At 45.5% G+C, this 24,970-nt stretch overlaps 2 protein-coding genes across 2 annotated transcripts; both read right to left on the bottom strand.

Moving 5' to 3' along the window:
- Positions 1–1,984: 1,984 nt before the first annotated feature.
- vcpip1 (valosin containing protein (p97)/p47 complex interacting protein 1) lies at positions 1,985–10,398 on the bottom strand. The gene is made up of 3 exons (XM_076745387.1): positions 7,586–10,398; positions 5,282–5,368; positions 1,985–5,106 (listed from the first exon to the last, which is right to left on the bottom strand). Exons 1-3 carry the CDS (start codon positions 10,233–10,235, stop codon positions 4,313–4,315), a joined length of 3,531 nt encoding a protein of 1,176 aa, XP_076601502.1. The 5' UTR covers positions 10,236–10,398; the 3' UTR covers positions 1,985–4,312.
- Positions 10,399–13,537: 3,139 nt separating this feature from the next.
- On the bottom strand, positions 13,538–18,216 carry LOC143329560 (immunoglobulin lambda-1 light chain-like). The gene is made up of 5 exons (XM_076745528.1): positions 18,174–18,216; positions 17,758–18,081; positions 17,088–17,126; positions 15,354–15,656; positions 13,538–13,928 (listed from the first exon to the last, which is right to left on the bottom strand). The coding sequence occupies exons 1-5, from the start codon at positions 18,214–18,216 to the stop codon at positions 13,753–13,755; spliced, it is 885 nt and encodes a 294-aa protein (XP_076601643.1). The 3' UTR covers positions 13,538–13,752.
- Positions 18,217–24,970: the final 6,754 nt, after the last annotated feature.

Below are 24,970 nucleotides of genomic sequence, written 5' to 3' on the forward strand. Positions count from 1 at the left end.
ACTGGATTACATTTCATGTCATTAGTACAGCAGTCACAAAGAAAAACTTCAAGTCTGTTACAGCAGTGTCGTCTGAGCAAACTTCTTCCTTTTGATTCGTCCGAGCAGCCGACCTGTTTCCTCTCTGACCGATGGCGATTCGGGTGCAGCTACCACGAGCGTGCTACGCTAACATTCCCTCTTTTTCTCAAAGTGCTGAGTCTTACATTTGTTCACCTCAATGCAAAATAAACCTCAGAGAGCAGAAAACAAAAAGGCTGATTCACATTTTCAGAACGAGATTTCTTTTTCCACAAAACCACAAGACGAGAAGGTCAAACTAAGCGATTATCAGGGTCGAATATGAGGATTTAAGTTAAACAAATGGAGTCTGGTGTAAAATCAACACAGTTAAAAATAAAACAGAAAGAAGCTCAAAGTAAAACAAAGGGATCTGATGTAACACAAACAGATTTAAGGCCTGACCATCAGTTCCTCCAGCAGCACCATGTGTTTCCTGAAGCAACACGGAGACGTGGAAAAACTGTTTGTTGGCAACAAAAGTGTAAACTGACTTTCAGTCATTTCAGAGGAATAATTCAACACTTTGGGAAACGACTGCTGATGGACAACGTGCGTGTGTGTGTGTATGTGTGTGTGTGTGTGGTGTGTGTGTGTGTGTGTCTGCCGTCTGCAGTCGAGCAGAAAACCACGACGTGAAGTTTTTACACTTCAGGTTAAAACGACAAACACGTTGTAGTCGGCAAGCTTCTAGCTGCAGGTACGAGGACTCTGTCACCTTTCCACAGAGCCATGCTAGCTGTTTGCCCCCATTCCCAGTCTTTATGCTAAGCTAAGCTAAGAACGAGACCAGTCTGAACATCTAACTCACAGTAGGAGGGAGAGTGAGCACATTTCCCAAAATGTCAAACTGTTCCGTTAAACGAACCTTCTGAGGTTCAAATGAATCTCTGCTCTTCCTGGAGGCCTAAAAGGGATCATTGTATTTAGACACAAAGGATGCTGGGAGGTCGTTCTAAGCCTCTAATCACAGCTTCAGGGGGTCCTTCAGGTGTCGCCGTTCATCTCAGCCACAGGCCTGAGGCGTCAAACTGTTCGGCCTCTTTCGTCTTCATCGTTTGGACATTTGGGTCTGGGGGTTTGAATCGTGGACATGAGCTGCTGTCTTCATCAAAAACAAAACCAGGAAACAAAGCACATCTTTCTGCCTCCCAAGAACTCGCAAAATCTGTTTTATTACATCAGAAAAAGTAAAACAATTCCAGCTGACGAGGAGCTGAACGGCAACGCCGCAGATGTTTAAAGGGAACGTTTCAGTGTCGTCAGTTCTCGGCAGACAGAAATCCAACTCAAGACACAAGCAGCAGCTCGTTTGATAAAACCTACAGCCAGCAGAGACAAAGACTTTTATCCTGCTGCTGCAAAACATTTTCCCGAAGAGAGCAAAGAGCCAAACAAAACTCTGAGGGCCCACAGAGGGAACGTACATCCCACGGCCAAAAGCACGAGAGCAGCCCGGCATCGCCCCGGCGAGCTGACAGCCTCCATGAGCCCGACAGCCTCCACACTCCTGCTTTCAGTCGGGAGGACAAACCAGGACACAACTGTTTTCACTTTAACGTGTCATTTGATCCATAAATAGACCAAAGCAGCTCTGTGAGGACAGGCTGTCCACATATTTTTGGCCGTTCGGTGTAGTTTGTAGCTGCAGGATAAAAAGTCTTTCAGGATGTTTGTTCAATCATTCATCAGAGTTTTGTTAAGAATCAGAATCGCTGATTATGACTGAGGAACAAACACGCTGCAAAATGTCACCTGACCCATGTTTGGCATGAAGCAGCTTTGTGATTGGATGGCTGCAGAGAAGTGACATAAAAAGCCAAACGTTCTCTGTTTCTCTCTGGTGTTGTCAACGTGCTGCGAGTCCACCTTTAATGTGATTCTCACATGTACAAATAAAGTTTTAGGGGTTTCTTTTTCTTTTGCATAGGACAGAAGCCGTCAGGCCTCTTCACCAAATATCAGACCCACATAGTGTCTTTAAACTTGAACCTGGTTCATCTTTGGCCACGCTCTGATTTCTCAGTGGGGGGGTTTCCAAACATAAAGCCAACCAACCAATGAGAAGTCATCATTGTACCACACGGGCGACCAGCTTGTGATCGCCGTCATCAGCTCTGTGTGAGGGTCAGTTCAGCTGATCATGTGACCGCGTTCCTTAAACAAATCACACTTCTTCTTCTTCAATCTCTCACTTCCCACCGGCCGACTTTAACTGCTGCTCAGCAACAAACACTCACAGCCGCAGGAGACGTCACTTCTGGAAAAACAGGGAAATAAACGATGGTTTTCCTTGACTAAAGAAACTCTTAGCAGTTTGATATTTGGGACTTCAGAAAGCCAAACGTGGAGCAGCTGATCCACTAATGTTTTCTTTGCTTTTAGATGTGAAGCACCTCATTCAACTGGCCTGAAACTCACAATTCACTTTAACAGAAATCCTCCATAGGGGGGCGCTGTTTACTCACCGCAGCTCAGCAGCCCTGCAGCACCGTCACTGAGCACCTTCAGCCGTCACTCATGACAAAAAAACCTTTTCTCTCTGGAGGTTTTTCTCCGAATCATAACAGAAACTCAAAAAGCTCTCGTGTTTTACTTTGTTAGAACGATCAGCTGCTTAAATCTCACTGTCCATTTCAGAACGTACCATTTTGTTTTAGTGTTTCGGCTGTTCAGAAACAGTGGAAGAAAGAGAACCAGGTGGAACAGAGGCAGGACTTCGCTGTAAGACACCTGTAAAATTGTGCCACCTGCAGGTAAAGAGTGTTGCTACTATAGTTTTCTGTGTGTGAGGTTTGTACAAATATGACTCCAGCTGATATGAAAGACACAAACTGAAACAGACTCAGCTTCCAGCTGTGAAACACACGGTGTTTGCCTCTGAAGCTTTTTCATACTTGACACTGACCTCTGCTTGCTTCTAGACGTGAATGACGCGGCGACATGTGAAGCATTTTCAGGCACTTGACCAGCAGACAAATGCGTCTAAATACTGTCATCTGTGGAAGGAGCGTACGGTCCGAGCAAACTGCTCTGCCAACGAACACTCGACAAGAAAAGAACGACTACGTTAGAGTTCAAATAATACATATAATGATTAAATATATTCAGAATAAAAGAACTAAGTAAGCCGACACCGATCATTTCTATCTGTCCTTTGCACAACAGCTGGAGCCCCGATCAATACTGATCATCACAAATCAGCAATATCGTTATCAAATATCTTTCAGAAGGAAATTTAAAGTCGGTTATGAAGGAGCTGTGAGCTTTCTGTGTGAAAACAAACTGTTTGTAAATGACTTCAGATTCATCAGCAGACACGTGATGTTGCTCTGCATGAAGTCAGAAAAACAGACGTTTCAGAATGTAAAAAATAAAACCTCTCTTTACCTGCAGGTGGCTCGAGCCTCACATGACAGCGGCTGCTCCTCTGCTCACCTGCGCAGGTCGCTCTGCAGCTGCGTTCAGGTGCTTCACATCAGCCATTTGGAAAACAGGAACGTTAAATGTCAGACAGTCAAGCAAACACAGATCAGAGTCGTCCCCGCCCTCGGACTGACGGACGACCGGCGAACGAGCAGGTTTCAGCGATGAAGGCGTTGACGCGTGGAGGCCGGTGCACTTTTCCCAGCGTGCACTGTGATGGAAGCATGTTTGCAGGCGTGAAGCTGCAGGCGACCGACAGCTCTCCTGCCGGCAGATTAAGACTCAGAGGATTCTTCTATCTACAGGAATGCGTCTCACACGTGAAGCCGAGCGGGTTTTCGGCCTCAGACGTCGGTGCGTTTAGAGTGAGAGGATTAGATGTCTGCAGGTGGGGCTAAAGATACAATCCTGTCACGCCACTCTGCAATATACTGTAAGACGGGCGTTCACAATACATCATCAATGAGGAGGAAACCTACGGAGGCAAAATGACGTCTCTCAGAAGCGGGAATCAATCAGGTGTTCTTTCACCTGGACAGCTGAGATGAGTGTGTGGAGTTTAGACACACACGCAGCGACAGGCCGACAGCGCCTTGATGTTGGTGTATCGATGATGTACCGCAGACGGCGTGTCACAATATATCACTATGTGGATTATCGTCCCGTCTGCAGAGAGGTGAGGGCGGTCGGCTCGCTCTCTAGTCATGCAGTAAAGTCAACGAAACACGATGAAGACCAAAGCTTTAGGATCCGACCTGAGGCGTTATGACCCAAAGGCGCCAGCGAGGCGGGGCGGGGGAGGGGCGGTGCTTGGGGTCAGGCGTAATCAGGAGTGATCCATGGGTTCCGTGGCGTTGTTCTGCTCGGCGTCCTGACTCTCCATCTCCTCCAGTTCCTCCGACTTCCCGTCTGGTTTGCTGGCCGCCGTCACACTTGCTGCAGCTGGAGGTTCGTGGTGGACCGTAGACATTGGTTGGCCCGTGCCCGTCTTAGTCCCGCCTGTCTGCTCTTGGCTGGCTCCGCCCCCTGCAGCAGCGGCACTCTGCTGCTGTCTGAGGTGGCGCTCCATGGAGGCCTGGATGGAGGACACCATCTCCTGCAGCTTCCTCCGCTGCTGCTCCATCAGGCTGGGGTCCAGTCCTCGACCGTCCTTCATGGTGACGAAGCCCGGAGCCATGCGGACCAGCTCCCTGGTGGCATCCTCAGGGATGTCCGACAAGTCCGGGGGGCCTCGGGATACGCTGGCGCTCAGGTCCACACCGCTGCTGTGCTGCCGCGTGATAGGCCGGTGTTCTGGAGGGGAGGAGCCCCCGGCGCTGCCCAGAGAGTGGCCTTTACCCTGGAAGGCGGTGACGCTCTGCAGCTGCTCCTTCTTAAGGACGACGCCGCCACTGCCCAGCCGCAGGACGCCGTGGGACGGACTCCCCTCTCTGCTGCCCCTGGTGGCTGTCTCCGACCGCAGCTGGACCAGAGCCTCCTTCACCAGCTCCTCCACATCAGGGCCGACGGGGAAGTGACCGGCGGCGTCCACGCAGAGCTCCAGACGCTCCTCCGCCGCGTTATAAACGAAGGTCTTCCCCGTCAGGTGAGGCAGCGTGCAGTGCTTCCCGTCCATCAGGCCTGAGACAGAGGATGACCACAGACTCTTCAGCACATCAACACACTTCAGTCATTTCAGTCAAATTACTCGACGAATGGTGAATATTTGATCTTTCATTGTGTGATAATTACACCAACTGATCACAATCATTTCTCAAATATCTAATAAGCTAATAATCTAAGGCAGAACACATACCCATGTCTTTCTTGACTATGTTGTAGAAGACACCACCCTGCTGGAATAAGTGCGGCAGCTTCTTTGCGTACGACCAAACATCCTCACCTGAAACAGAAAGAGAGGAACAGTGAGGAACAGGAGGAGTGAAACAGGCAGACAGACCTTTGACACAGTCAACCTGACGAAAACAAAACATTTCAAATGTTCGTCATGAGACTGTATGCACACACAGCAGAGAGGACGCAGGTGAGGGCAGCTCTGTGTGCTCAAAGGTTCTCCAACCTGGAGGTCGGCAGCCCCGAAATAGGCCACGACATGAATCTGAAGGGTCACAAGATGGAAGAAGAAAAAGTCCAGCTTCTCCAGCGTGAATCTCATTTTCTCTCTTCATGTTGTTGTCTTAACAGAACGTTCCACCCTCCCAGAGTCCAACGAGACGTCTTCAATGTCCTGTTTGTCTACCAACAGATAATCAGGTAACTCATACGAGACAAAGAAAAGCAGCATGTTCTCACAGTTCAGCTTCAGAGATTAATCAATGACGGACACAGCTGGTGATTAATATTCTGTCGATTGATGAATCAACACGCTGCTTTGAGTGAAAGCTGCAGTTAGTGTCTTCTTCCTGTATTGTGTCACCACGTCTCAGAGTGTCTGAAACAACACGACTCGCCATCAAACGGAAGACGCCGCAGTAAAAATACTGCGCTGGTAAAACAGTTGCCTCAGTCTTTAAAGGGATCCTGACGTTTTCATGTGACACACCTGAATGAATTATTCATTGTTTTCTAGGGATGAACAAGACACCAAGCAGGCAAAAATCACTGAAGATGTCTCATCAGTGTTGTGATATCAGCACTTTGCTCTGAAACACATGACTGTGCACTTTCACTCAGGCTAACAGGACATTAGCATGTTAGCATGTGACACTCAGCTGTGTGAACCGTCTCAGAGCTCCGTTCACAAACGCTGTGCTGAGGTTTTGTTTTGAACCAGGCTGGAGGATCACTGAACGGGAGCTAACAGGAAGTGCAGCGTCAGGCCTGCGGAGCGTTCAGAGCGCAGATGAAACCTTCCTGAATATCGACAGACGCTGACTGTTGGCAGGCAGATCTGTTTATCTGAACGCAGCCGCGACCTTTGACCCTGTTGGCAGGTGAGACGGGGAGGGGACGAGATGTCCGAGTCAGCACATTGAGACACACACACACACACACACACACACACACACACACACACACACACTTTCTGGTAACAGTCAGGGCAGCTGATCAGAAACAGACCGTGATGGGCGTCACCTGCAGCCTGTGAGCTCAGCTGATACCTGCAGTTTGCTATTCATCTGCCTACAGTGACCAATCAGGAAGCAGTGTGCATGTGCACTGTACACCTGGACGACGGCGTGAAACAGCAGCAGTTTCTGGCTACATAATGAAGTGAAGACACAGCTGCTCGAGGTCAAGGTTGTGTGACCTCCAGACGTCCAGAGTTTTTCCAGTCTGCCAGGTGCAGATCAACAAGTCAACACAGTACACAGAGAGGACATGTACGCTGAAAAGACAGTCACTGTGGAAGAAATCCACGTTATTGATTAACTCGGCCTGATGAATCCTCATATTAACTTCTTTGAAATGTGAACGAGGACTCTGGATTTTGTCCCCCTTCTCTCACACTAGATGCTCATTCTGAAGGGATCTGTCTCTACACGTCCAGCACAGGACAGGACAGGACAGGAGGAATGATTACAGCCAGAAAAAACTGTCTCATCAGTTCGTGTGAGCACTGAGCTATTGTTTTAGGGGGGACTGAAAGAATTAGAGCAGCTCTACAGCATCACATGAACACACACACCTCTGTAAACTACAGCTTCAAATACGACCACTGAGCTGAATCAGCTGTTTGAGGTGTGAGTTAAACCAAACAGTTTGATGTGACGTAACTTCTCATTCTGACTAATCGCAGGAGAACTATGGAGGTCTGTAAAGTGCTCAAACAATAAGTTCAATGACAAAATTATCAAAGTGCTAAAACTATATTTTTAAAAATGTCAGTTTTAGATATTCCAGCCAATGTTCAAACATTTTCAGCTTGTTTCTGTTCAGTATCTGCTGACTGTTTCACTGATTAGTTAAATAATCAATGGACTGATCACCAATGAAAACAATCATTAGTTGCAGCGTCAGTTCAGCTGATGGAGCGACCTGCCACACGTAACCTGGATGATGTGACTCAGTTCAGGATCTGCTCTCAGAACTGAACTCGTGAGGAGGCGGGGGAGACCTCACAGGAGGCGACCTACATGTCTCACTCTTTGATTCTTACCCATCAAGGTTGCTAGGAGACAGAGGGAGGACATCTCAAGGTCGATGCTGTCCTGGAGTTCCCGACTGCTCATCCTGCCGGACGTCACGGTGTCCTCGCTCTTCACCGAGTGCAGGGCGGAATGCGAGCTGGAGGCTCGGGGTATGGAGGCCGCGGGGCTCTTGTCCTCGGGGCCCCTCAGTATCTCCACCGTCACCCTGTCACCGTGCTGCAGCGCCACTGGCTCGTTCTCCTCGCTGTCCTTCGGGGGGACCAGCTCTTTGGGCGGGAAGCCATAGCGGATGCACTGCTGCGCCGGCGGGACGCCAAACTGGTTGGCGATGCTCCTCTGCAGCTCTGAGAAGGTGGTGTGGGCCTGCAGGGTCAGCATGGCCTGCCTGCCGTCACTGGTGGTCACACGGATCTTCTTCTCCTTATTGGACGAAGAGGGGGAGGAGGATTTAGTGGGCGTGGCCGGAGCTGAAGAGGAAGACGTTTCCGGTGATCCACCGGGGGAAGACGTCCGGCCGTGGCCCTTCTGCTCCTGCTTCAGCTTGTCAGTCCGTCGCTTCTGAGTGACGAAGGCCTGTTCGCTGATGCTCTGCTGGATGCTGCGCTCCGCTCGGCTCATCGTCAGCTCCTCTTTGTGGAGTGTCTTTGCTTTCTGACCGGTCAGAATGATCTTAGTGGGCGGCTGGGGGTCCGCCGCCTGCTGAGTCTCCGTGGTGTCAGTGAGACGTTGGACATGAGCCCCGTCGATGGACACCGGGTTGTATTCGTCCGGATTCTTCTTGGCGGTGTGATGCAGGATGGTGTTGACTACTTTCTGCACCAGGATCTCGCTGCCAAACTCCCCCGGGAAGTGCTTGGTGACCAGCTTCATGGCCACGTCGTACACGTTGCTGTTCAAAGCTGGGTCAGTCTCATACTGGAACCAGTACACAGTCTCTCTCACCACCCGACCCCCCCACTCCAGCGTGATGGGAAAGGCCTCTGGGAGGTTGTCGTACTCCTTCCCCTCCCAGAAATGCTTGAAGCCACACCCACACTTCCCACCCTGGGAGCGAGTGTTGGTTCTGTCCCCATCCAGGTAAACCACCGACCCACTGCCGTGGATGTGGCGCACCGATGTGCCGTGACACCAGTTGCAGGTGTTGAGGGAGCTCAGTTTATAATCTGGGATGAGGACGTCTCTCTGGGGGTCATATGAGCAGACCACGTTGTTGAGGGGGAAGCTGTAGTTCTTGTCCGGTCGCAGTTGGCCATGAGTGGATTTGGCCAAGTTGTAGAGCTTCCCACCAGGAACCAACCACTCCGGTGGGACATGGAGCTCAGAGAGGGCACCGCAGGTCAGGCAGCGGTGCAGTCGGTTCTCCATCACTGACTTCTTTGCTGCCTCTGTCACCTCCTCGGGCTGGATTCCAATCACACCGGTCCGTCTGTAAACATACTGGTGCACATCTGCCACCAGCGACGGGTGGATGCTGTGCTTCTCCATGAACACTTCCTCCATGGCGTTGACCAGCCGCATCAGATATTTATCCTGCAAGCTGCGGTCGCCGCCAATCACACAGCTCCCATCTGGCTCCAGCTTGATGTACTTCCTGATGAGCTCCTGAGGGACGCCCCAGGCCTTCGGCAGCAGGCGAGCCGGCAGCTTGGGCAACACAGTGTTCTTGATTCCCACCAGAGGGATGTAGTGGTTCCTGCCGGAGCTGCTCCAGGCGATGCAGATGGGTTTGTTGAGCTTCCCATCTTTCCCCCTGCACTGCTCCTCAGCCACCAGCCCGGGCAGGAAGGTGGCTGAATAATCCCCAGAGCTCCTCATTCCACTCAGGGAGTCCAGCAAGATTATAGGTCGATGGAGGACGTTGGCTAAGCCAAAGATGTGGATGTTGCGTAGTCCAAGCGGCACACCTTCAGGTGGGATGAACAGGGGGTCGCACTCATTGATGATGTCCTCCCACTCTGCAGCATCAATAAAATCTTGAAAGAGGGCTTTATAGCGGTCCAGGTTTTGCTTGAAGTTCTGTTTCAGGTTTTCTCTCAGGGCGTGCCAGAACAGTTCTCGACCCACCAGCGCTCTGGACACAGCATGGACCAGGCAGTGCCCGTCTCCATCTACATGGACTGGGATGAGACATTCTCTGTTGCTGTTGGCTTTCTTGACCTCCTCCAGAGTGTCATGGAGGTATATGAGGCTTCCTGACCTGTCCTTGCCATAGCCCATGGTGGAGACATGGTCCGGCTCAATCAGAAAAGCTCTGTCTCCCAAGAGCGAACAGTCAAACATCTCACCTTGGTTCATGTCCCTCAATAGCTTGGCTTTGCCGGTTTGTTTGTCCATGCCATACCTGGTGAGGACTGGGGACAGCAGCTTGCAGTGGTAATTAGAAAGCCCCATTACTTTCACCAGCTCCGTCCCTTTCTTCGGGGCCCCGGTGACGCCGAGCAGGGCGTTTCGGAGCAGATTGTGAAGCACAACATCTGGATCAGTCACTTCTTCGACATTTAACAGGTTCTTCTGTTCGTGGCGTTGACCACACTCCGTGCACTCGATGCTAATGGAGCCGTAAGCAGGGAAGAATAGCCTCGCCTGACATTTCGGGTCTGGGCAGGTACCAGACAAAATACGCTTGTCTTTTTTCTTTGAGCCCTGCAGCAGCGACATTTCTGATGAAAAAAGATGAAACTGTCGGTCAGCTTCACAAAATCATGATAGTCACACTCCGGCGAGGCTGTCAGACGAGCTTTGACTCTGCTAACGATAGTTATTTGCCAGAATAACACAAGAACAACACGGAAGCGGCTGTTTTTTTCTTTAGCAACTGACCGTTGCTAAACGTAACTACGTAACGACGTAAGATTGTGGGATTTGTAGTTGTACTGTGTAGCTACTTGTCAATAATAAACTTAGAAATCATAATGACTACGTTTAAACCGATTCTTATACAAACTACACTTAAATACGAGAGGAAATCTATTTAATTTAAGACACATCTATTGTTAAATGATTAAAATAAGCAACATTAACATTCAGTTGACTACATTTACCAGAATGCAACACGCTGCAGCGACGTTTGTTGTGTCAGGAAGTCAATAAGGCAGAATCATGGCACTCTGAGCAGAATGGATTGTTTCTCAAAGTATCTCATTAAGTTGGTCCCCAAAATGTATTAAAAGCCTTGTCTGGCTCCAGGTAGTCGTACAGTTTTATGGCGCAGTGTGGTTTGTATGATTACGGGCATAAAATGAGCTGATTTTAAGATCAACGGTACTTTCAACACGTCTAATTCGTTTAGCTAGCAGTCTGGTGGATAGCTAACTGTAACAGAGTGCAGCTAAACCAGAACAGAGTATTCTTACTGTAGTAGAAGCACGGGAAGCACGTGCCAGGTAACCTCTGAACATCCGATGGCTTTAAAAAGAAACGGCAGTTATCGTAGACTGCCTTGACAGCGCTGCTAACGAGCGATTCTATGACGTTAGCCCCCGGTTCATTTGCACAATAAATCACGGCTCAGACTCAAACAAGTCAGAGTTTAGGCTAACTGACGGGTGCAGGTGACAGGCAGAGCATGTTGAGTTTTTGACTGATTGAGTGAAACTGTTCGTGTCTAGACCTGAAGTTTGGAGAGAAAAATACTGTCGCCGAACCCCATTCAGAAATCTAGCAATTTAATGTTGCGTTGCTTACCTGCCAAAACAGACAACAAAGAACATACTAAATGCATTATGTGACCGTTGACGGACGTTTGAGCAACATGTGATATCTGAGCCCCAACTGCCCTTATTTCAATCCGATCTGGGGGAACTATGGTTCACACAGCTGCTTGTGTGATTTAGTTAGAGATGGTTGAGGGAATAATGAGATTGTGTAACTACATTCAGATGAAGACTCAATTTCAGACATGTGGTCTTGAAATGACAGATTTTTGAATGGAGTCTGGTTGAGACATGCGTGCCAAAACCTGAGTAGCTACCTGCATGGGTCTGCAAAGTGATCTATGTTAAGTGTTTATAATGAAATAAAAATAAATTGGGAATTTACCTGAGAGTTCTTATAAACCTTATTCAGAAGGAACTGGCTACATCTCTTTTCTAATGCAAATGCACTAAGTACAACATAAGTTCTTGTAGTATTTGTCACGTCAGTTATATTCATCAGTGCTTTATAAACAACTGATGCAAACTGCCTTAGAGGACAAAATAAAACACATGAATCTGACAATAATACTTAGAATAATAACAATAATGCCATAATATTAGTTATTTTCTGTTTTTTAATCCACTAGATGACACTGTGCGCAAACTAAACGGTAAAAGCATCATCATGTCGTCATGGTGACCATCTTGCACATCGTCTGGATATCCCTGCACTGAGTCTGACTGACCACAGGGTGGTGGTGTTTCTCTCTGATGTTTAATGTCAGCACCAGCAGGAAACAGACCTCCACCAGATGATGAATCCACCACCCAGCTTTGGTGGAGGAGCTGATTTATTGTTTTGACACCATAAAGAGACAAATGTAATGTGACACATGACTCCTGGGGTGAGACAGCCGCAGGATGTCGTTCTTCTGACTGTTACATGATGAAAATGATTAAAGATCAATAAAGATGGCACCTCGTGTTGGGTCTCTGCTGCTTTCTTTGTTAATATGTCATGTTTTTAGTTTTCAATGTACAATACAATCAAACTTTTCAAAGTTACACAGAATAGAACAAACATACCTGAAAATAAGATTATCATAACTGCTCCTTAACTTTGATAAAGGACCTAATTAACAGTCTGCTTTGGTTTGACAGAGTTCCTCAATTCAAAGGAAATTTGAAAAAAAATTGCAGAAAGTATTAAATGAGAAAATGAGCTGCTTTTGTCATGAAATGTTCAATTAACAGAGCTGAAAGCCACTGAAAGAAAAGATTGTCATGGTATATTTGAGCATTATTTACAGGACAGTGTTTGGATGTGACCTCCAAGTGGGCCGTTAGTTCAGCATTGTGTGGGTGGAGGGCTCGGTGGGAAAAAGGCTTCATGACAAACAGAGAAAAGACAAACGACTGCAGAGAGGGAGAGGAGTTGGTGAGTGTGTACAGCAGCTGATATGAATCTGTTCTCAGTGGTTATTAGGACTCATAAAAAGCTGCTGGCAGCCAATCAGCACTTCCTTTCCTGCAGCAGACGGCTGTGTGGCTTTCTGCTCTGCAGCCTCCTCACCGTTAGCTGTGCTTCTTCACATGAATAACACAATGACAGTTACAACCATGGACTCTGGTTAAAGAATCATTCCAGGAACTTGAGTTTGAGTTCAGCGCTCACTGCTCACTGTCTCAGCTTTGATCTGTCAGATTCGTCTGTGAGAGAAACAGCTCAAATCCTCAACTCAGAGCTGAGACGCTGAAATAAAAGCAGATATGTTCAACCTCCTGCAGTCTGCTCTGATCCCACTTTATTACCTCACACTGACTCTGACAGTGAAGAGCAGCTCGCTCTGCTGTTTGTTCATGTGTGGAAACAACAGTGTCATCAGCGTAGAGGTTTACATCCACACCGACACAGTGAGAAAAGGGGGTCAGCACTGAACCTGGTGGCACACCCACACCTACTGACTTGGATATAATAGCTCTGTGTTCATGTGAGCTCATCTTTAATGAGCTTTGTTGTTCTTGTTTAGCTGTTTGCTGATGTTCATGTCTTCCTGCACGTTTGTTCTTACTGCTGTGTGAAAGTATATGGAGAGCTGCTTAGAACCACAGTCAAATGACTTGTAGCTGCCAACATACATGGTCCATGAAGCTGATTCTGTTTCTGCTGATTTGATCTGAAGCCAAACTGAGGTCCATGAAAAAGAAAGTTAATGAAACATGCTGTGATTGTTTACTTTATTGAGAATATTTGAGTGAAAGAATTTGACAAACCCGCCACACTCGGCATCATGTATTAAAAAGAAAGACAAGAAGAGACAAAATAGCACAAACAATAAAATATCCAGCAGGCAGCCAATGATTCAGCTTCATTTTCTATTATTAGAAAAGCCGCAATGAAAAGAGGAAATAAAGCAGAGGATGAAAATAACACTTTACCACAGAATGTACACTCAGTAACTGCAGATATATATGTGTATTCATATTTTAGGATGATAGATGAGATGAAGGGATGAGATTTGATGGCGAGCAGAAAACAGTCAGTCAGCATGTGTGCAGTTGGTGGACGGTCCCTTGTTTCTGAGCATCATCAGCAGAGAGAGTCCACAGCAGTACACCAGACTCTTGACGATCAGCACTGAGTACAGCAGCAGGAGCAGCTTCACCCTGCACTGAGACTGGAAGGACACTGACACTGACACTGACACACACACACACACACACACACACACACACACACACACACACACACACATGCGTCAATCTTCCCAGGTCAGTCTATAGCACCCTCAGAGCCCAAAATGTAGGACAGATGCCCTAAATCTGTACACTCTCAGTGGGATTGGATGTGCTGTTGGACACTGAAATACTGGGATCAGACTGCATGAATCTTGCCTAATTTTGAAACGATTTTGTCTCACCACAAGTGGGACATCTCCTACCACATGTTCCTGAGTGCTGACCAATCAGGTGCTCTCTCCAGAGGGCAGACAGGCAACCATGGCGAGGGGGGAGGACTGTCCTGATTGTTATCAAAATGCAACCCAGTTGATGTATATTAATGACCAAATAGGCCGTAGGTTTACACCACCTCTTGGGTTTGCTTTTCATGTTATAGCGCATCCACGGACGTTTTCTCTTTCGTTTCTTTTCTTGTTTGCTACACAACACCGCAGCATCACACACAACACATCTGATGCCATGATTCACGCCTCCTGCGTGACAACTGAACATCTGTTCTGACAAAAATGGGGAAGAGAGATCATATCTCTCCGATATTAACCACTCTGCACTGGTTCCCTGTAAAATTTAGAATAGAATTTATAATCCTCCTCCTTGTTTACAAAGCCATAAATGGTCAGGCACCATTTTATCTTAAAGAACTCATAGTACTTTTTTACCCCACTAGAACACTACATTCCCAGAATACAAGCTTAGTTATGGTTCCTAAAGTCTCCAAAAGCAGAACAGGAGCCAAAGCATTTGGCTCTCAAGCTCCTCTCCTGTGGAACCATCTTCCAGTCTTTGTCTGGGAGGCACACACCATCTCTACATTTAAGAGTAGACTTAAAACTTTCCTTTCTGATAAATCTTATAGTTCCCATGGATAGTGGCTGAATCTGGATTGTGGATTACAGCTGCGTCTCCTGTCATGGCCCTGCCTGACATCCACTGCAACTGCTACAACTATTATCACATCCACTGTCACTGTTACTGTGATTGCATTTCTGTCTGTCTCTCTCTGTCTGTCTCACTCTCTCTCTCACTCCCTCCCTCTCACCCTACCAGTCAAGGCAGATGTCTGCCCACCCACAGCCTGGTTCTGTTCTGAGGTTTCTGTCTATTAAAAGGAAGTTTTTCCTCGCCACTGTCGGCAAGTGTTTGCTCATGAGGGAATTCTCTGTAGATAAAAGAGCTCAGCCTGTACCAGCTCTATATGGAAAGTGTCCTGAGACAACTTCAGTTGTGATTTAACGTTCTATAAATAAAATTGAATTGAATTGACTTGGTGACCATCGTCAAAGACAAGAATATTGTGCATTCTAATTCAGGATGAGGAAGTGATGAGCAGAAAGTGAACAGACTGATATACAGCCCTTACTGTTGAACACAGTCAGTCAGCCTTCATTACCTTGTTCCAGTGGAGCCTCCGCTGTGCCCCCCTCGTGCTGGACGTAGCAGAGGTATTTATATGAGCTGTTTTCTGTTCTCTGACGGATCAGCAAGATGGCGGCGGTGCGTCCCGACCCTCTGAGCTCCAGCTGCTCCGTCTCAGCAGGGCGCAGCTCCTCCAGAGGACCGTTGTCCTTCCGTCTTTTCCAGGAGAACCGGACCACAGGAGGAAACATGGCTGAGGCCACACACAGCAGGGAGCTCTGGCCCTCCAGGCGGCCTCCGGACGCTGCCGGGTACACGCTCACCACGGGCTTCGCTACGGGCTCATCTGAAGTTTGACGGCAGCAACAAGCAGCACAGACACACATTGACACAGTCAGCAGCAGCTTACAGCACTGCACTGCATTCAGTCTGATCCTGGAAACTACGTGGACTCTGATCACTAAACTGCTCATCAATACAGCACAAAGTTCACTACATGTACTGTATTCAGCGTCAGATCAAACACAACGAGCAGCTGATGTCAGCAGATGTTATATGAGGAACAAAGACGACGATGGATTTGGAAATTCTTCATTTCAATATAACACGTCCATTCAGCATAACGTCACATCTATGACTAATAATATATGACCATATAAAACTATATATTTAGGACATTTGGTTTGATAGAATGAAAAATATTTTGTCTCCATCAGGATGAAAATACATTTTAGAACAAAGACCGTATTTATCTTCACATGAAACTCAACTGTCATGTGGATGATTACAACATATTCAGAATATTATATATTTATCAGCACAAAGTTAAATCGAATCATTAAAAACAAACAAAAAATACATCAATACTTTCAACTTTTACATTGAATTAAAATGATTTGTTCAGAAATGTCAAATGTGAACAGAGACTCCAGCGTCATAAACTCTAATTAAAATATGTCAAAATCTATTGATCCTCGAGTGGAAATTCACATATAATATAATATAATATAATATAATATAATATAATATTACAATATATTGTTCTAATTATAACGTTTTATCAGCATGTAATTTTTTATCATACTTAAAATTAAATTAAGCTTTATTTGTTAATTATATTTATATTTAATGTCATGAAGATAAAAGTGTTTTTGCATGCGTGACATTATCCATTAAATTATCATCTGTCATAAGTAGAAATATATAAATTAGCAGGCATAAAGTAATTGTGTTGCATAAATGAATGATAACATCATATTCAGTGTCTGTTTGTCTTCATGTATAAATATATCTTCCACTTAAAGACATATGTACCATCATATAAAATACAGTTTCCATGAGGTCGATGTCACCCTTTAAAAATGACTTATTAATAGAACAGATTTAAAGTCATCAGCTTTTCAAAATACATTTACTGACATTTGTTCACTTGACTTTTTCACAGATTATCTGGTTTCATTAAAACAAGAGATGATGCTGAATTACTGACATGATCAAATACTTCATATTTGTAACATTGCTCATATCAAACTTTTTCTGGATCAATCACTTTGATGTCCTGCACAAATAAAGAATAACTTGAGTTGTGCGGTGAGATTTAAACATCTTTTCATGAGTTTTGAACCTTTTTGATGTGACAAAAGCTGCACGGCTGCAAGAATTCTCTGCTAATTATGAACAAACCAACATGGAAAGTCTGAAGCAGCAGAAACTCATTAAAACACATTTTCAACTTGTTCAAGAGAACAACTGAAGGAAAATGAAAGTTTATTCTTACCTGTTACAAACAGTTTAGTCCCAGAGCCAAAGATGAGGTAGTAACCCCCCACAGTGAAACAGAGTGAGACAAAAACCCGTCTGCTGCTGAATGTGTCAGCTGAGGTGAACGAGTCCAAACGATGAACCAGTGTCATATTTCAGCTCCATCATGTGTTTCTCTAATGTTCACATCAACACGACTGTCTCTGCTTTCATTGTCTTTCACACAGCAGCAGTGTTGCTCTGTGGACGCTAATGTCTGTCTGTCCACTGGACCTGGACCACAGGATGGACGGACGTGAAATGATGTTGAGACATTCTTGGTCCCCAGAGGATGAACTTCATGAGAGTTTGATATTTAATCTTCAGACTGAAATGTCTCAGCTGTTGGATGGACGACCATTGAATGTGGTTCAGTGATTCATTTCTTGGTGTTTTTGTGCTGCTCGTTTGTCTTCACTGTGTCAAACTACAGAAATCCTGCTGGAATATCTGATGGAAATCTGCACGAATCTAATATGAAATGAATCTGTCAGTTCAGTGTGTTTGTGCCTCTGGCTGAGATGGAGCTGAAATATGTGAACCTGGGCTGTGGTTTACTGCTCTCTTCCTGTCACAAACCCTGTTTGACATCTGTTCATCTGTTGGTTTTTGTTCAGGCTGCAGGGATCATTTCTCACTGTGGAGATCATCCTTCCAGCAGCAGCAGTAGTAGGAGGCTGAATGACTGGGTTGAACTTTCTGGATCTGCAACTCACAGCCGTTCTGTTTATTCACAGCTGATAAATCGTCTTTCTGAGGATGATTGTAACCTGAAAAAATTTCACCATTACTCCTGTCAACACGTAGAATCCGTCTGAATGTTTCTGTGTCTTTCTTCTGGTACCAGAACACATAATCATAGTCACGGTCGCACTGGTGAGTTCCTCCACAGCTGAAGGAGACTTTTTCACCAACTCTCCTGGTCAATGTTAAATCATCCTGAATCAGCTCTGCTGCCATGGCTGCCAGCGCTGCAGAGACACAGACAGAGAGACCAAGGTCAGCGCGACAGTGTCGGTGAAAGGTGGACTTTTCTGGCTCCCGATTGGCTGGAAACACTCACCTGAACACAGGCAGCAGAGAGCAGCAGCTGGGAGGAGAAGCATTTTGTGCAGTGGTGTTTCCTCTGGTCAACCTGGGGAGAAGTGTGGCTCTGATGCAGCTGAGGCCAAACCAGGACGAGCTGAGAGATCACAGGAGGGCCACGTGGTTCCTAACAGGTCCTGGGACCTCCCATGAGCCCCTGCGGCGGACAGATAAGGCTGCTGCTGCTGATCGATGGCTCAGCCGAAGCTGCTGTGTGGTTTTCCACCACAGTCGTGCTTCTGCCTGTAAAAACCCTCCTGATGTCAATTTTCTACACAGCGAAAAGTACAACGTTTCCCTCTGAGCTGTCGGAGAGTAGAAGTATAAAACAGCGCAACATGGAAATACTCAAAGTACAAGTACCTCAAACTGTCCACCACTGTCTTTAAGTGAGCTCTATCAGATGTCAGCAGATCGCTGAATAGATGATTAAACTGAAGAGAAATAAATGAAAAAATAAACAATAAGGATGTTGAGAAATACAATAATGCTTCTCCTAATTTTTGCTGTCTAACACTGCTACCACTGTTGATTATAATAATAATAATAATAATAATAATAATAATAATAATAATAATAATAATAATAATGTCTTTAATGATACATGACACTGTGGGTATTATCAGTAATAATAACAGTAACACAATGTAAAATATAAAACAACAACAAAGGAGAAAGAGACACAAACAGTAAATAATAAACAACACATAATCATGAACAGCATAAATACAAATTATCAGTATAATGAAAAGGAACAGATATGTCTTTCATTCCTACCAGAGTACTTTTACAGTGTGGTATTAGTACATTTACTTCAATAAAGGATGTGAATACTCCACCTCTGCTTTTTATGTTTTTATGTCTTTTGTTCCTCTTTTGTTTTTAGGATGAGTGTCTGTAAGCAGAGTATGAACTGTGCTACATGATCTTCTACTACTACTACTACTACTACTACTGCTACAGGTACTGATAGTACTGCTTCTCCTGTCCTGATGTTTTGCAGCAGATATGTCAAAGTGCACTTCAGGTGTCAGTCTTCACATTAATGATGGCTCTCATGACATGTTAACGAGTCAGCATGAATGAATCCGAGGCCCCAGAACTGGAACACAGAGGTGAAAAGCAGCAGTTATTAATGTTATTAATTACTCCACATTCATTTCCTGCTGTCACGGCTCAAAATGTCTGCCAGAAAAAGGTCCACATTGTTGCTGCCATCAGGATTATAACTGTCACACTGCTGCCCTCTAGTGTCTGTAACCACACACTGCATCACCACCTCGTACTCATACTGCGACTGCTGCTACGATTACTGCTGCTGCTGTTACACAGAAAAGTTGCAGCATTCATTTGATTTTATTTTGCAGAGAGTAATTCTAACTGCACAAACTGACACTGAAGTACTTCCAGTGATGCGAAATAAAACTCTGCACATTCACTCTACAGCACATACTTGTACAGCTACACATATAAAAATACAACAGTGCTCATCCAGCCTGTCTTCTGCATTTGACCACAAGTTCTCGTCCACATTACACCTTCTGTCCTCTGCTGTCAAATACCAAGGAAAGAACCTTTCTGATGGCCGATTCATCCCTGACAACCTTCAGCAGAAATGTCCACACATCCAGCTTTCACTGTGTCCAAGAGAGACATGTGATCATGTGGACGGTCGTCATAAACGTTCCACCTCCGTGAGGAGAAGACGTCCTCAGTGGGGCTGAGGGATGGAAAGTAAGATGGCAGGAAAACTGAGGCCATCCTGTCTGAGATTCATTCAAATCGCTTGTTTCACTCGGCAACAGTGTCGAGGAAAAACCTCCTTTTGTACATGTACATATAACATAGTATATACATATATGATATATGTATGTATGTGATATATGTACAGATTAGGATGGAAACACAAATGATGGAAGTATGGTTCAAAGTACGAGCAGTTGCAGTGGATGTCAGGCAGGGTCATGGTAGGAGTTGTAGCTATAATCCATAATCCAGGATCAGACACGACCCATGGGAACCTGCAAGACGACAAAGCACAAAGACTCTAGGGAAGAAGATAAGTTAGTAAAAAGCCTTGGTAGGACATGAAGCGTACAGCTGGAGAGGGAGAGAAGAAACAGAGGAGCTCAGTGTATCTCTGGACGTCCCCCAACAGTCTCATCCTATTGCAGCGTAACAAAGGCGTGATCCTAAGCAAGCCTGAGCCAACCTTCACTAACTATGAATGTGAATGAATATAAAATATCCATAGCTTCAGGCCTGCATGTGTGTGTGTGTGTGTGTGTGTGTGTGTGTGTCTGTCTGTCTGTCTGTCTGTCTGTGTTGGTGTTTGTGTGTGCATGCATTCGTGTGTGTTTGTGTTTCTGTATTGCTCGCATTGTGGGGACAAAAGTCTGTTTACACAGTCACACTGTGGGAACTCGCCGTACTTGTGAGGATAAAATGCCCATCATGAAAACCTTTTGGGTTACGCAAGTACTGGTCATGGTGATGGTTATGGTGAGGGTAAGTCTCCAGGAAATGATTCTAAGTCTATGTAATGTCCCCAAACATGATGAAAACCTAACATGGTTGTGTTTCAGGCTTGTGTGTGTAATGATTAACTACAGGTGAAGAACTTTGAGGATGAGTCGATGAATTTAGTTTGACAAATCAAGTTGATTTCAGTCTTCAGCCTCGTTTCTTTTAGTTTCCTGTCTGTGTTTGTCAGGTTGACCTCTCTCAGTTTGTTGCACTGTAACAAACCGGAAGACTGACTCAACATTGAGGATGTTGTCAAGATGCTTCGATAATAACTGACTGCAAATAATGACATCCCAACATGTGAAATCCTACATGTCTCACTTCTTTCTGCAGTGAAAATGCAAACAAGACTTAAAGCTTCTGAGTTTAATGTATGCAGGAGAGGAGTTGGTGAGTGTGTACAGCAGCAGATATGAATCTGTTCTCAGTGGTTATTAGGACTCATAAAAAGCTGCTGGCAGCCAATCAGCACTTCCTTTCCTGCAGCAGACGGCTGTGTGGCTTTCTGCTCTGCAGCCTCCTCACCGTTAGCTGTGTTTCTTCACACGAATAACACAATGACTGTAGTGGAGAGAATTCTATTCAGTTTGGTAGGGGCTGGCTCAGTGTTTTATCGCCAGGTTCACCCAGGGAGTGCCAGCCAGAGCACTACTTAAGGCCGTTCAGAGTATGAGCAGACAAAGAACTGAGAGGCAGATGTGGTATTTCCTTCCCTTTACTTTCTTGTGGATCATCACATACAGGGTACAACCTTGGGTGGGCAGGTGTGTGTGAGTATGTGTGTGGTTTTTCTACAAGAAAGAATAACAAACACAACTTAGTGAAGGATAAATAAACATATCTATGAATTAACTCAACCTATAACATAGCAACAGTCTAATATGAACAGACAACAATCAAATGAGGTAGATAATAAACAAACACTCAGCACACAGATTCCAAAGAACTGTCTCACTTATCAAGTCACCATCATTTGCACGTATTGCCTCCGGTAACCGGACTGGCATGGTGCTCTTATTGTGAAAGTCCATTTCTACTCCTACTTCCGGTGACAATTAGCGTTACGCATTGGCGATAAATGCTACTTTAAACTAGTTATCCTGCCTTTTAGTGCAGCGACAACACCCCCTAAACTGTACTTGAAACAGTTACTAAACATAAACGTATAATTGTAAATAAACACAATGTATTTAGTGCAGGCACAGGTGAGCTAGGTGCTTATCTAGCAGGCATGGACAACGAGCGACACAGCAGGTAATTAAAGCGATGTAGCGCTGAATTCTCGTCTGCATCAGCCAGTATCAGTTATGCATGTTACGCCCCAGTCTAGGGGAGCCAAGACGCAACATAAAAGAGTGACAAAAAAAACAAACTTTGTCTCCAAATCAACAAATATTCTACGACCAAACCCAGGTTCAATAGTAAACAATCAATTTATTGGTATTAACAAAAAGAGACCTGATGTACAGGTAAAAAAAGGGCCACAGCCAAAACAAAACAAAATAGTGCTGACTATATACAGTGTTACAAACGACCAACCAAAACCTGAAGAAGATCCAAAACCCACCACCAGAAACCACACTACCAAAAACTAACTCTACCACAATATACAACCGAGATCTGGGGACAAAGTTCTTTAGTTCAAAACGCCAGAAACATAGGAGCCACTGCTGTCAAGCCGAGTCCCCCGGTGAATGAGAAATCCCTGGTTTAAGAGACGCTGGATGCTGCAGCAGGGACCAATCGGAGAGCGACACCACTTGGCTTACGGAGGAGGGCAGGACCAGCACAGCTGCTCAAAAAAAAAGAAGAGCACACACTCACACACAAAAACATGAACCATGAACCGGACAAAAGGACGCCACAGGACCACACAGGAACAAACACATAGCACAATACGGCCAGGGCCGTAACAATGCACAACCACATCAACACAGAAACATAACATAGGTGATACAATAGCAGTACTCACTCGTCATTCACGCACACACGACTCACACTGAAGTCCTGCACAGCTGTACCTCACGCACTCACTTTTTCACCGTGTGACGTCACTCACAACAGACCCGTGACACTGAGAAATGTGTAAATCAAGGCATATCAACAATAGGCAATACAATAAACTGGCGACTTTGAGGCCTTTTCTACAATGACAATTACAACCATAGACTCTGGTTAAAGAATCATTCCAGGAACTTGAGTTTGAGTTCAGCGCTCAGTGCTCACTGTCTCAGCTTTGATCTGTTTGATTGGTCTGTGAGAGAAACAGCTCAAACCCTCAACTCAGAGCTGAGACGCTGAAATAAAAGCAGATATGTTCAACCTCCTGCAGTCTGCTCTGTTTCCACTTTATTACCTCACACTGACTCTGACAGTGAAGAGCAGCTCGCTCTGCTGTTTGTTCATGTGTGGAAACAACAGTGTCATCAGCGTAGAGGTTTACATCCACACTGACACGGTGAGAAAAGGGGGTCAGCACTGAACCTGGTGCCACACCCACACCTACTGACTTGGATATAATAGCTCCGTGTTCATGTGACCTTATCTTTAAGGAGCTTTGTTGTCCTTGTTTAGCTGTTTGCTGATGTTCATTTCTTCCTGTACATTTGTTCTTGCTGCTGTGTGAAAGTACATGGAGAGCTGCTTCCAACCACAGTCAAATGACTTGTAGCTGCCAACATACATGGTCCATGAAGCTGATTCTGTTTCTGCTGATTTGATCTGAAGCCAAACAGAGGTCCATGAAAACAAAGAAGTTAATGAAACACGCTGTGATTTTTCACTTTATTGAGAATGAGTGAAAGAATTTGACAAACCCGCTACACTGGGTATCATGTATTAAAAAGAAAAACAAGAAGAGACAAAATAGCACAAACAATAAAATATCCAGCAGGCACCCAATGATTCAGCTTCATTTTCTATTATTAGAAAAGCCACAATCAAAAGAGGAAACAAAATAGAGGATCAAAATAACACTTTACCACAGAATGTACACTCAGTAACTGCAGACATATATGTGTATTTGTATTTTAGGATGATAGATGAGATGAAGGGATGAGATTTGATGGCGAGCAGAAAACAGTCAGTCAGCATGTGTGCAGTTGGTGGACGGTCCCTTGTTTCTGAGGATCATCAGCAGAGAGAGTCCACAGCAGTACACCAGACTCTTGACGATCAGCACTGAATACAGCAGCAGGAGCAGCTTCACCCTGCACTGAGACTGGAAGGACACTGAGACACACACACACACACACACACACACACACACACACACACACACACACACACACACGCACACACACACACACAGAGTCAGACAGTGGTCGGCTACAGTTTGGAGGAAAGCTCAAAGGACCTTCTTAAATACAACAATTCAGGGCCCCAACGAGCTCTTTCTGGGCCCCAAACAGGATTTGACTTCCTGTTTCATCAAAGACAAAAAGCTGGGAGCTGAAAGAGGCTAAAAAGCTCCGTAGAGCTGCAGAGTTGATGTTGATTCTCTGTGGCTTCACAACTACCAGAGACACCTTTCACTTCACACAGAGTCCTTCCGGTCATTCTTAGTACAGAAGCATTTATAGTGGAGCTTTAACATGTAATCCCCACAGTTTTTATAGCACCCTCAGAGTCCTCAATGCAGAGAGGCAGCAGGTGATCTTACAGTCAGCTTGCTGCATAGCTTCCAGGTCTGCTGGCTCTCTCTCTGGAGGACAGGAAGCTGCTGGAGCTGGCTTCAGGTCAACATTTGAATGTGTCCAATACTTTGGTTCATGACCAAATACCTGCAGAACTAAAGACATTCTGACTTTCTGTCTGTTTGACACCTGGAAGTTACTCGACGTCCTCCCTGATTCATATTCTTCATTTATGTTCACAGTCTGTCTGGAACACAGTCGTCTGAATTTTACACGTTGTTGTTGTTGTTGTTGTTGTTGTTGTTTTGTTCTGTACACATGAGATTCATTTCATGTGTCATCCTGGTGGTGATTGGGCAGCACCTGAGAAGGAGGAGGAGGCTCACTGCATCAGGGTGGTCTCAGGCCTCCTGACCCCCTTGGCGTTGGTCCTGATGATGATGATAATGATGATGATGATGATGATGATGATGATGATGATGATGAGTCAGTGTTGAACAGCAGCAGCTCGTTGCTTTGCAGCTCAGTGGTTTCATGTTGTCTGTTGTCACAAATGTCAGCTGGTTCCACCTTAAACAGCAAACATGTTCAGTTCCTTTTGTCGACTCTTCAC

Source organism: Chaetodon auriga, chromosome 12, assembly GCF_051107435.1.
Source record: "Chaetodon auriga isolate fChaAug3 chromosome 12, fChaAug3.hap1, whole genome shotgun sequence".
Taxonomy (NCBI): domain Eukaryota; kingdom Metazoa; phylum Chordata; class Actinopteri; order Chaetodontiformes; family Chaetodontidae; genus Chaetodon; species Chaetodon auriga.